General features: G+C 36.6%; 1 protein-coding gene across 3 annotated transcripts; it reads left to right on the top strand.

Annotated features, from left to right (window-relative positions):
- Positions 1-811: 811 nt before the first annotated feature.
- Positions 812-7,454, top strand: LOC132636316 (L-aspartate oxidase 2-a, chloroplastic). 3 transcript variants are annotated; one of them, XM_060353131.1, is made up of 8 exons: positions 812-1,048; positions 2,620-2,763; positions 3,152-3,506; positions 4,396-4,638; positions 4,987-5,043; positions 5,151-5,231; positions 5,980-6,041; positions 6,207-7,454. In XM_060353131.1, exons 2-8 carry the CDS (start codon positions 2,633-2,635, stop codon positions 7,213-7,215), a joined length of 1,938 nt encoding a protein of 645 aa, XP_060209114.1. In that variant the 5' UTR covers positions 812-1,048; positions 2,620-2,632; the 3' UTR covers positions 7,216-7,454. The 3 variants fall into 3 exon arrangements, with proteins under 3 accessions (XP_060209114.1, XP_060209115.1, XP_060209117.1); XM_060353132.1 differs by lacking the exon at positions 812-1,048 and adding an exon at positions 1,143-1,585; XM_060353134.1 differs by lacking the exon at positions 812-1,048 and adding an exon at positions 1,653-2,520.
- Positions 7,455-12,992: the final 5,538 nt, after the last annotated feature.

Raw genomic sequence — 12,992 nt, forward strand, 5'->3', positions numbered from 1 at the left:
AACCCATTGCCACAAATGAGGATTTTTAATTGAAATTAATGTATTCAATTCAAAATTATAGAAGAACATTAACATGTTCAAATTGATGGATTGTGACTTGTCTGGCCAAGTTTCTTAGAAGCTAATAATGCTCATCTTTGTTTACTTTACTTATTTTAAAAAGTTGACATGCTTGATCAAAGTCTTTAGAAAACACAATAAGCCAAAACAAGTAGTTTTATTTCAAAAGTGTACTGATCTAATATTGACAAAAATATTTTTCAAAGCAATTAGTTAAACACAAACAACTACTTTTTAAAAACACTTTTTTAAAAAGTACTTTTAACAAAAAATACTTTTTAAAATAAATAAATTTTAAAAATTTGATCAAACAAGCTATTGGTTCTACTCCCCCGTCTTAAATTATGTGATATAGCTTGACTACACACGGAGTTTAATAAAAAAATGAAGACTGTTAAAACTTGTGATCTAAAATAAGTCATAAGTATTTGTGTAGCTCTAAATCATTCAATTAAGGGTAAAAGAGTAATTTTCAAGTAAAATTATTTTTAAATATTAAAATATATCCTTTTTTTTTTAAATAGACAAAAAAGTGTATCACATCCATCGAACAAATGAGCATTAATTTTAGGTAGGGTCATTATCGTGGAAATACTAATACTATATGATAAGAGAAACTACCTAGAAATGCAAAGGGGGTGGGCGGCCAAGAGGAAAGTCAAAAAGAATGACCAGAATCTTGTATTTTTTGTTTGTTTACTTTTATGTGAAAAAGAACAAAATTGGATTCCATTTTTCGTAAAAGCTAAAAGGCTCAAACTCAATCTCCCTTTTTGTCCAATTTCTTTGTGGAGGAAAACCCACTTGGGTCCTCAACCCTTCACTTTTTCTCTGACGCCACAAACGTTACACATTTTGGAAAGTGCGCATATATACACTAAATAATAAATAAGTATAGCCCATTTGTTTAGCAAAAATAAAAATTCTCTCTTCGGTTTATTTGGGTTTCATTTAACGTACTTCGAAGCGACATTTTTGCTCCATTAAGGTAATTCGACAGTTAAAAATTGTTTCGTTGATCTAATTTTTCTTTTGTTTTGGAATGATAACTGTAATTGCATTGTAGTTTAGTTCTTCTCTTAGGTTGTCTTGTAATCAGATTCATAAATATAGGGACCTGCAGTGAAAATCTATGTATGATAAACTGATAGAGGTGGATCCTGTAATGAACATGCTATACAATTTTGCTTTCTGTTTGTTTTCTTTCCTGACAAGCAACACACGCTGGGACAATCCTAGCCCAAAAACTCTCTTTCAAAGATTCTTTGTAAGCAAGTAAAGATGAATTTACAATTTACCAGTTTTCAGACCAAAAAAATAGAGGTGAATATGAGTTCGATAAGAAGATGTGACACGCGTAAATATTGCAGGCAGGGAAGGCTAAACAGAATAAGTGAATCCAAAATTTAGAAGAGGCTTAAAGTTTATTTAATAAAAAATTTATTTGACGATTATTCTTATAGCTTTTCAAAATGCAAGACCGGCACATCTTCAGCTTACTCTGGACATGATCTTAGATAGGAAGGTATGGAGGTCGAGTATTAGGGTAGAGGGTTAGTAAATAGCCGAGCGTTGTCGTACTTTTATGTGGGAGAGGCAGGGGGCTAGTCTCCTCTTCTCATCTTCTCCTTATTTAGTATTATTATTTAGTATTCGTGTGGTATCTTATTCTTCGATCTTTACTATTACATGCTGCTTCATTTGCTTTGTTTATCTTGCTATTTTGTTGTCGTTATTTTCCTTTCAATCTTGCTTTGATTACACTTCTTTTGAGCCGAGGTCTATCGGAAACAACCTCTCTATCCAAAGGTAGGGGTAAGGTCTGTGTACATCCTACCCTCTCTAAACCCCACTTGTTGTTGAGATATTGTTGATCCTAAGCAAAGTCTTAGTGCTTTTAGTTTTAAAAACTTCTTTCAATTGAGGCAACTGTTATAAAAGCTATTAAAATTATTCTATAGCTATAGAAACATTTAAAAATAGAATTAAGACTTCACATGATTGAATATGCCAAATTAGAGTATGATTTTCTTCTTGTACTTCTCCTATCACTTTTAGTTCCAAACACAGGTTCAAACCACCAATATCATAGTGACTATTATGCTTTAAATGATATTTAAGGTTAAGGATATGTCTTTTCAATTCTAATCGTTTAATAATCTGATTAGCTTGAGCTTCAAAGATGTCTAGGAAGGCACTCAAAGAATTGAAGATCTTATAAAGACAAAGTACAAACAAGATTGATTCAAGTTGAAGTGATTTAGGCAAAATTAAGAAGTAGGAAGTATTTGCAAATTTAATTGCCTACCACTTTCAACCGTAATTACATCAATCATATTTTTAAAAGTAGCATAAATTTTGGAAATATGCTCGTGTTGATTGGTGGAAGTTATCTAAATGTCAAGTGCCACTATTTTGTTGTTTAGCTCAATTCCTTGCTTTGTTCGGGTGTTTTTGGAGGTAATCAAGATGATCTTTAAATGTTTAGTTTCACAAATACTCTAACCTCGGAATTGGGAGTGCTCACCTGATATCAATTCCTTTGACCTGCATTGTCAGTCAATAAGGTCGTATGGCAACTGGTATAGCTTCAGGAAGCGGACGGTTACATTTGAGGGAGCCTGTCTACTGGAGGAATAGCTATGGAAAAGCTCACTGTCATTCCAATAAGATCCTGAAGGGCATGCAAAACCAAATCCCTTGGTATGTATTAGGGCGATGCTTCTTCACCTGTCTCTGCTTCTCTCTCTATTTTGCGCTCATATATTGTCTTCTTCGTAGTGCCCCTTATCCTCTCTTCTGGGGAACAACCGTCAAAATGTTTTTAGTTTGGAGTTTTAAGATGTTATTATATTCCAATTTGTAATGGTGATAGGCATTCACGTGTTGTCTGTAGGACTATTTATCCTCAAATGAGAACTTATTGAAAAGGATTTTGTCTACGTGTTTAGCGGTAAACCAGTAATATCTTTTTTCATGAGGTGACAGAATCCTAAAAGTTTTGTTTTTTGAGTCATTTCCTTATTCCTTAGAATAGACAATGGTTATTATGTCCATTTTCTGGTGGTGGTGTGCTAATTAATTTTTCCAGGTCTTCTTGGATTTCCAAACTCTTGCAAGTTGATAGAAGTAACTATTCACAATGTCAAGTAAAAACAAACTGGAAGTCTCACAGAGGAACAATCAAATCATGCCAGAGAGAAGGCCCGACTAGGTATTTCGATTTTGCTGTGATTGGTAGTGGAATTGCTGGCCTTCGCTATGCTCTTGAGGTTGCCAAACATGGAACTGTGGCTGTGATAACCAAGGCCGAGCCTCATGAGAGTAACACTAATTATGCTCAAGGTGGTGTAAGTGCTGTGCTCTGCCCTTCGGATTCAGTGGAGAGCCATATGCAAGATACAATTGTGGCAGGTGCTTACCTCTGTGATGAGGAGACTGTTAGAGTAAGTTCATAGAATATTATAGTCTCTTCAGTTCCGTGAAGCAGTTGTCCTTTTTCAGTTTTTTTTTTTTTTTTTTGGAGACTATGCCCCTTTACTTCTCCAATATTTTCCCCGGACTACTTAGTTGGATGAATAGGAAAGTTCTTGATCCATCTTTCAGGTTGAAACCAAAGGAACTTTCTGTTTAGACGGCTTTTGCCACAGGATTCTATAACTGCCAAAATTGGAAAACTGTAAGAGCAATGGGGCAGTTAGGTTTGTTTTCAATCTGAAGCTGAAGTGCCAAGCAACAATACTACAAGAAAGGCTCTATGCCTATTTCTTGCTTCTGATGTAGGTGCTTAAAAGTTGAAAAGAAACTGTTGGAGAGCGGAGAAACTAATGGGGGGTAATATGGAAGATCTCCACTGGTGTATGTAGTACTCCTATTCTTCATGGTTCAAATCGTTGACTTCTGTATTTGAACATTAGGAGAAGAGAGTGTGAAGGTGACATGCAAGAAGGAAGAAATACAAATAAGCCAGGAAATGTACTTGTTTTGTCTGTCGGTTTGATTGTGGGATTTCATTTAGCTGTACCATAGTACCATGTTTTCTTTTTTAAATGAGAACACACAAAGGTATCATTAGCACTTCCCTAAGTCAGCACCAATTTTTTAAGGGTCACCGCTTAGTTTGCTCTATGCTATTTTTCGTTTGTCTCTGTAAATATATGCTGTTTCAAGGAAGTTTTATGTTGTGCTTGAAAGAAGGGACATCGTTACTGATATCTTCTTCTCAGTTCGGAAAAACTTGGTCCATGTAGTTATGCAATCTATGTACTCCAAAATTTTGCTTTTAGTTTACTCTTTTAAAATCTTCATTCTTTTAAGTGTATCTCCTTTCTCCAGGTTGTGTGTACTGAAGGACCTGAGAGAATTAGAGAACTGATCGCTATGGGTGCTTCGTTCGATCATGGGGAAGATGGAAATCTGCATCTAGCCAGGGAAGGGGGGCACTCCCATCGTCGAATTGTTCATGCTGCTGATATGACAGGCAGAGAGATAGAAAGGGCCCTATTAGATGCAGTTGTTAAGGATCCTAATATATTTGTGTTTCAACACCATTTTGCTGTAGATTTGTTGACCACTCAGGTAATTTTATTCTTTGATAGCAACTGTTTGCATTGGTTATTATTAAGAAAAAAATTCTGCTCTTGCATCAATTTGGTCCAAGCTGAAGGGTTGTTGCTCTAATCTAATTAAACTTGGCATTATTCTTTTGCTTATGTTGTTTGTACAAATATTGCTTATGTGAATTTCTTGCACTTGCTTATATTTTGTCCAAACTGAACGAATGGACCCTTGTAGATATGATTAAGCAAGCAGTACAATGCAAGTGAACGACAATTGAACGTGATGATAGTTGTGTAATGGTGGCAATTGAACTGTTCAATAAGTCATATAAATATTTGCTAATGTTATTTTTTATTCCAAATGCAGGATGATTCTGAAATAGTTTGTCATGGAGTTGATACTATAAACACGGAAACACATGAGGTGCGTACAGTTGCTTTCGCTCATGTTGACCTCCATGATTTGTACATTTCCTCAAAATGATATAAATTGATTTCTTAGGCTTCTGTGCTCTAACTTTGGTTTTGTAGGTCATAAGATTCATTTCAAAAGTGACTTTGCTGGCATCAGGTGGAGCTGGGCATATCTATCCAAGTACTACTAATCCACCGGTATGGGTTTCAATATCTTCTCCTCCAAAATGTGGTTAGTTATAGTAACGTCACTCCGTATAATCAGTAATATGGGGGGAGAAGGTGGGGAAGGAACCCCTTCCCTGGTGCGGGAAACTAATAGTTACTTTTTTACCATATGACTAGCATACTTTTGCATTTAATTGTTGGTGATAAGCTTACCTTACCTTATCAAAAAAAAAAAAATGTTGGTGATAAGCTTGATCACATAGTATCTTTTGTAACATATAAGGATCTTATCAATTGACATTGATGCAAACAACATTCCATAGAATATTAATTGTTCCACCCTATAGCAATTGCATGTTACGCTGATGTGCAATTAGATATAACAGCTCGCTGCCCTAATAAGAAAAAAGGGGAAAAGAAAAAAGAAAATAGATGAGCTGGGTAGTCGAATAACAGATGATCCTTTGCTTGGAAGTGTGGATTCTTACGTATGTGATGAACATAATAAATTCTTTTTCTTATACGCAATAATTTCTGTACAATAAAAGCAAGACAAATTGTTCAAAGTTGTACTAACCTGGGTTAGGCATCTGCTGTTTGCTGTTCTGCTCATTATCTATTTTTTAAAAAAACTTTTTCCCGGAGCAACTAATTGGGGTGGGTCCAGTTCTGTTTTTATATTTGACCATTTACACCTTTATTAATGAACAGAAAAGTTTAACTTTGTCGAATGTGGACATGCGTAAAGTTCTAATTCATATTGGTATGATGGTTGTAGGTTGCCACTGGAGATGGAATGGCTATGGCTCATCGAGCTCAAGCTGTAATTTCCAACATGGAGTAAGTAATTGATGTAAAAAAGATTTCTAGACTAGCCGTCGGCCTCTAATTGATGGTCCTCCTTCGATCATCTTTTGGATGGTAGACAAGTCTTTGTTTGCGAGGTTGATGAACTATCCCCAAAGGTGGCATTAGTAATTACAATTCTCTGCCTCGTGTTGCCAGGTTTGTGCAATTCCACCCGACTGCCTTAGCTGATCAAGGCCTTCCCATCAGACCATCAAATACCAGAGAGAATGCTTTTCTGATAACTGAAGCTGTTAGAGGTGACGGAGGCATCCTTTACAACTTAGATATGGAGAGATTTATGCCATTGTATGATGAAAGAGCAGAGCTTGCCCCGAGAGATGTGGTAGCAAGAAGTATAGATGACCAGCTCAAAAAGCGTGGCGAAGAGTATGTTCTTCTTGATATCAGTCACAAGCCTAAAGAGAAGGTTCTTTCTCATTTTCCTAATATAGCTGCTGAGTGTCTCCGCTATGGGTTAGACATAACACAGCAACCGATTCCGGTGGTCCCCGCTGCTCACTACATGTGTGGTGGAGTCCGTGCTGGGCTCGACGGTGAGACTAATGTACGGGGTCTTTATGTGGCAGGTGAAGTTGCATGTACTGGTTTGCATGGTGCGAACCGACTTGCTAGCAACTCGTTAGCTGAAGCACTAGTGTTTGCACGAAGAGCTGTACAGCCTTCAATTGATCACATGAACATGTCTAAAATTAATCACGGTGCTTCAAGTTGGTGGGCCCGGCCTGTAGCCCCCGTGTTACTAGGAGATATTGTACTTAACAAAGTCATTCGTCGGACAAGGGAAGTGAGGAAAGAATTGCAGTCAGTCATGTGGGAGTATGTTGGAATTGTTAGGTCTACCTCAAGACTAACCCTTGCAGAGAAGAGAATTAAAGAGTTGGAGTTGAAATGGGAAACATATCTATTTCAGCATGGCTGGGAACCGACCATGGTTGGATTAGAGGCTTGTGAGATGAGGAATCTCTTCTGTTGTGCCAAGCTGGTAGTTAGCAGTGCTCTTTCCCGACACGAGAGTCGCGGGCTTCATTACACCATTGATTTTCCTCACGTCGAGGAAAGCAAGAGGTTGCCAACGGTCATTTTTCCTTCACAGCGAAATAGCTCATGGAGCTCGCGGCAATTACACAAGCAGCAGATATGTTAGATACTCTTACCTATTTGCCATTCTTCCTGCCAAAACTTCGCAAGTGCAGGGTATGATTAGTTTTTAGGCAAAGAAGATGTTAATGGATTATTGTCATTCTTCCTGCCAATACTTTTGGAGCAGGGCAAAGTCATTCTTTAGTGAAGTATTACTTACATGCTTATACTTATTTATACTTACTAATTATATAAGCCAGAAGAGAGGAGCTTCGGGTCAATATGCTTGCTTGAGCACACTAAGTTTAATTTCAGGCATTCTGGTCCTTTTGTTAATAATTGTGCATTCTTTGTGCATTGTTTACTTATACTGTATGATTTAGAACTTTACATTGGTCTTCTAATGAAAAAGCACCAGTTATCTTTGTTAGAAGGGAATGTGTTAATTTTGCGCGGCAATAACTTTTTACATCTCCACTTAATATGCAATTACTTCTTAAATATTTTTCTATCCGCAGCTAGGATATACAAACTTCAGAAAAATTGCTATCCACTTCTTTTTCATGTGTTTTTCGGATCTATAATAATTGAAGTATAATGCTTTGAAGAAGCGAGTCTTGAATTTCAAATATAAAAAGTAAGTTTAATAGTGTGGGTGTTGTCTAAGCTTGGAAACATTGGCAAATCGCCGTTATTGCAAGCTTGAAGAAATGTGTCTTGAACCTGGATAATAAACGTGATTTTAAATCAAGTTGATGCCAATGTTTCTCATTTGACCCTCATACGAATTCGGTGGAAGGCAAGACATACATTATTTTATCAAGAGTTAACTTACATAATATACTAGCTACAATATACAATATGCTATAATAATATAATACTATATGCAACATTTTGAAACTGTTAGCTGCATAAGCGCACTGTAGTGTAGATAATGTTCTATGATTATAAAAATGGATCTCAGCGACATCGTTGTAATGAGTCGATGGTTTCACCTCGGATCTCAGCGACATCGTTGTAATGAGTCGATGGTTTCACGAGGTGGCAAAATGGGTAAAAAAATATGGTTATCCGTCCGATCCAACCCATTTTAAATGGGTTGGATACCCAACCCATTTAATATGGGTCCAATATGAGTCAACACATATTATCCACTTAAAATATGAGTAAATTAATGGGTAAAATGGATAAAACCCACAACATATAGAGTGTGTTTGGTATGGAGGAAATGTTTTCCAATTTTCCCATGTTTGGTTGGTCAAAATGTTTTGGAAAATATTTTCTCTAGGAAAACAAGTTCCTTAACCACCCCCTCCTTCCTCCACCCCTACCACCCCCACTACCTCCCTCCCTACCCCTATAACCACCTACCCCATCCCTTACCCCTATCACCACCTACCCCCAACCCCTACCTCTCACCTCCCTACCACCACCCCCTATCTCTCAACTTTGTAAAACTAGACATTTTGTGAAAGTAGTAACTTTCAAAAATAGCAACTTTACGAAAGTAATAATTACAAAAGTATGCGCTTTTTCAAAATATTACTTGTGAAAAGTAGCTACTTTTCAAAAATTATCGTTTTGCAAAAGTAGTCACTTTTAGAAAATAGCCACTTTGTGAAAGTAGATACTTTTTAAAAATAGTCACTTTTTGAAAGTAGTCAGTTTTCATGAATAGTCAATTTGTGAAAGTAGTTACTTTAAAAACTAACTACTTTGCAAAAGTAGCCATTTTTTAAAATAGCTTCTTTGTGAAAGTATTAAAGTAACCATTTTTGCAATGTAAAATTTCTAAGATAGTGATCACTTTTGTAAAGTAGCTATTTTTTTAAAGTGACACAAAAATGACTACTTTTGTAAAGTGGCCATTTTTTGAAAAATGACAAAAAAAGTTGCTATTTTTGCAAATTTGCATTTTCGGTCATTTTGCAAGAAATATATTTTTGCAAAAATAACCATTTTTATGTCACTTTTCAAAAATGGTCACTTTACAAAAATAGCCATTTTTTGTGTCACTTTAAAAAAATGGCTACTTTACAAACATAGTCACTTTTGGGGTTGCCTTCAAAGTGCAAAGTAGTCATATATGAAATAGACTCTTTGGGAGGGGGGTGGGTGAGGGTTGGGTGGAGCGGTGGTGTGGGATGGGGTAGAGTTGGGGTGGGTAGGTGAAGATGAAGTGCGTTTGAGGGTGGTCGTTGGGTGAGGCTGCGATTTAGTTGGGGAGTGGGTGGTGGGGGGTGGGGTTGGGTGGATAGTTTCCAAAAAAGATTTCTTTGAGGTCATGTCATTGAAAAGGTTCGAAATTCTATTCTTCTAGATAGGATTTGTGGACAAAATGGTAAATTAATCTTCTCCATATTGGCTACATGAAGCCAACATCTTTGAAGTAGGTTTGGATAATATGAATATCCATATTATCCGCCGGGTAACCCATTTTTTAACCGTGTTAAACATGGGCGGGTTGGGTAATTGATCCGTTTTTGTCAACCCATTTTCGACCCGACCCGCCCGTTTGCCACCCCTAGTTTCACTTAACATTTTCTCATACTTGTTGCTCAATGTTGAATTTGAACATTTGGCAGGTGCCCTGTTATGGTAATTTTATTTCTTTACCATGTAAACTACACACACACAAAAAAAAAAAAAAAAAAAAAAAAAAAAAAAAAAAAGAGTCAAAGTTGTGACGGAAAAATTGTCAGACAAGTCCATCACAAATTTGTGATAGAATTTTCACGGATTTGTGATTTATCATCCTTCCATACCCAAAAATTTGAGGAAAACATATAATTTATGACAATTTTTATTACCGATGGATTTATGACAGATAGTGACGGAATTTAGAGATTTTTGTGACAAAATATATCTGTTGCAAAATATTGGCGGTAAAATATTTTATCACAATTCTTTCACAGTATTATTAAAACATATAAAGCTAATAGAAATTACTCTCTGCGGTTCATAATAAGTGCTTACTTAGCCTTTTCATTTTGGTTCAAAATAAGTGTACACTTACATAATTAAGAAGGAATTAACTTTATATTTTTTAAATTACCCTTATAAAGTGCTAAGTGACCAGATCCCAATGTGTCAAATTAATAGTAATATGCAAATTCTAATTAATATTGATTTAGTCAAAATGCTTATTTCTATTTAGGAGTGACAGCAGTATTTTCTTAAGGAGTGTATTAGTCACGCCCTAAATCTGGAGAGGCATGGTCGGGACCCAGTACCTTTGTCGGCCCGAGCAAACCACTCTTTAGCTGTAACTCTAGAGGGGTAACCTTCAACTTAGGCAGACGAGGCCTACCTGCAAACAGACAATACCAACTTAGGCCGACAAGGCCGCACTCTGAAACATCTGTAAGCAATAACTATTATATCTAAAGGGCACACACACCCAAAACATATATACATAACTGTGCAGGCTGACGAGGCCGCTATGAATGTATATAACAAACTGTACCAAAATAGACTTATACATAAGGGCCGACAAGGCCTCAGTACTGACATACAACACACAAGACTCATCTACAAGCCTCTAAAGAGTACATAACTGTATCTGCCCCGACCTACCCATCATCTCTATATACACAAAAGAGAGACTCCAAATCTAGACCTGGCAACTCCGGATGAGTGGAGCTTACTGTTCTGTCCCGTATTTTCATACGTCGGGACGTTTTAAAATAAGCGCGACAAGTTAAAGGCAAGACTATCTTAAGATATGAAGTAGAGATTTTAACTTCCGGTTTCGTGTCGAGTCACAATTTATCCACAATTTTCGTGTGGCATTAAACTATTAATGGAAAATTGGGATTAAACTAACCATAATTGGATTAATAAGTGGGATTGGAAAGACCAAAAATCAGTCCACTTTTGGACCATGTTTGGCCGTGCCTTTCAAGGTTGTGGTCAAGGAATCTTGACTCAATTTAGTGTGATCCACATGTCCAAGTCAAGGAGGGGGGACATATAGACACAAAATTCTGATTCACTCCACTTTAGCAATTCATTTCAACACCCAAAGTTAGAGAAAGAAGAGTGTAGAGAGAGGTGCTCTCGGCTAAGAGCTAGCCGAGAGAGTGAGGTGAAATTGTGCCCAAAAATTCCAGTTTTTCTCCATCAAATTTACTCCTCATCTAGTGTATAAGAAGGTGTGTTAGTTGTTGAAGAGAAACAAGAAAGTGAAGCACCCAAATAGATTGAAGTTTCGGCCAAGTGAAGCACAAGATTGAAAGGTAAGAATGTTTGTTGTTTCTTGTGTTGCATGATGATTTGAATGTATAGTTCATGCAAGTTGTTTTTGTATTGTGGTTGTAGTTGAAGTAGGGAGTGAGCCGTGTGTGAGGTGAGTTCATGACTGATTTCATTGTGCATGTATTGTTGGTGAATTGAATATGTATCAACATATGTAAATGAACAAAGATTGTAGGAGTTTGGTTGTGATGTTGCATGTTGGATATTGGACTGTTTTTGCTCGAATTTAAAATGAATCATGTTTTGAAGATTCTAATGAAGTCATGCTTAATCTTGTTGAACATGTATTGGAAATGGATTGAATGCATTGTAGTTGGATAAACGGATGAAAATCATGAAATGGTGGAAGGGTGTTGTAGCCGTGTAGTAGGGACTGTTTTAGGGAGAATTAGGGACTGTTTTGGGTCACATTTCGATTGTTGTTGTTATGGACATTGTGGTGTATTGTATGCATGTTGAATATGTGAATTGGGGTGTTAAAGAAATGAATTATATTGAGGTGTAAAGGCAGTCCAAAACCGTAGACAGTTTTTGGAAGTTAGAAGTAAAAAAATTGTGTGTGTTGAATGTTGATTCTTGTTGCAAACGTTTAGCGAATGTAAAATGCCATGATTCAAGTTAAAACTGAAATGATTGTGGGCTGTTGTAAGAATGAAAATGATGCTAATACAGTTCCAAGATTCATGAAAGTAAAGTCATTAAAAGTGTTGTGTTGTTGCAAGTTAAAACTGGAAATTTGCTAAGTAAGAATGGAAATGCGATGTGTGTTGATTAGCCGTGTGTATGAAACTGTTCTGGATGGTGTATGGACTTCCCAAGTTCCCTAAGTCATGCTTAAACAAGTTTTGATCAATATATGAAAGAACGATTAGCAATGGTAGCTTGTAACGCTAGTTGGTTCGAATGCGAACGAAACGTCGTTTAATTGTTAGAAAGGAAGTGTGAATGTCACAAGATGTATTGAATGCCGTTGTAGACTAATTGTAGTTCTTCACATCTTGATATAGGATAAGTGTTTTTGGGCAGCAAGTACAAGTTAGAATACAACTAAACGCAAAAGGTATGTAAAGCCTATTCCTTCTTTCTTTGGCATGTCCTAGACGTAAGTATGAAATGATATGAACCTTGGGGTAAATTCTATTCTCTAGTTCCATGCATGACTTATGATTCTATATTTCCTTAATGCTATTGTCACGAGCCTACCATATGATTGACTAATGAATGATGTATAGAAGTTCCTACTCTTAAAAGATTGGCATGAATAGAAGCATACTTGACTTCCAAAAACTACATCATGGAAATTGATACATGTACATGAAAGCTGAAACGTTCCTTGCTATGGCTTGTAATGAGAGTTGAAAAGAATTGAATACGATTATTATCCCAATACTTTAGAGCTGGTTAGTTGCTTATCTATTGAGTCTCAAAAGATGAATGGCTTATATGTGGTTGCTTATTATTCTGCTCGTGCTTATCACTATATCCTTCACTGAGTCCCGGGCCAGGACACGTTTTCATGCGCATGTTTATTATATTATTCACCGAGTCCCTCACTAGAAGGCCGGGACACGCTATATATATATG

Source organism: Lycium barbarum, chromosome 4 (assembly GCF_019175385.1).
Source record: "Lycium barbarum isolate Lr01 chromosome 4, ASM1917538v2, whole genome shotgun sequence".
Classification (NCBI taxonomy): domain Eukaryota; kingdom Viridiplantae; phylum Streptophyta; class Magnoliopsida; order Solanales; family Solanaceae; genus Lycium; species Lycium barbarum.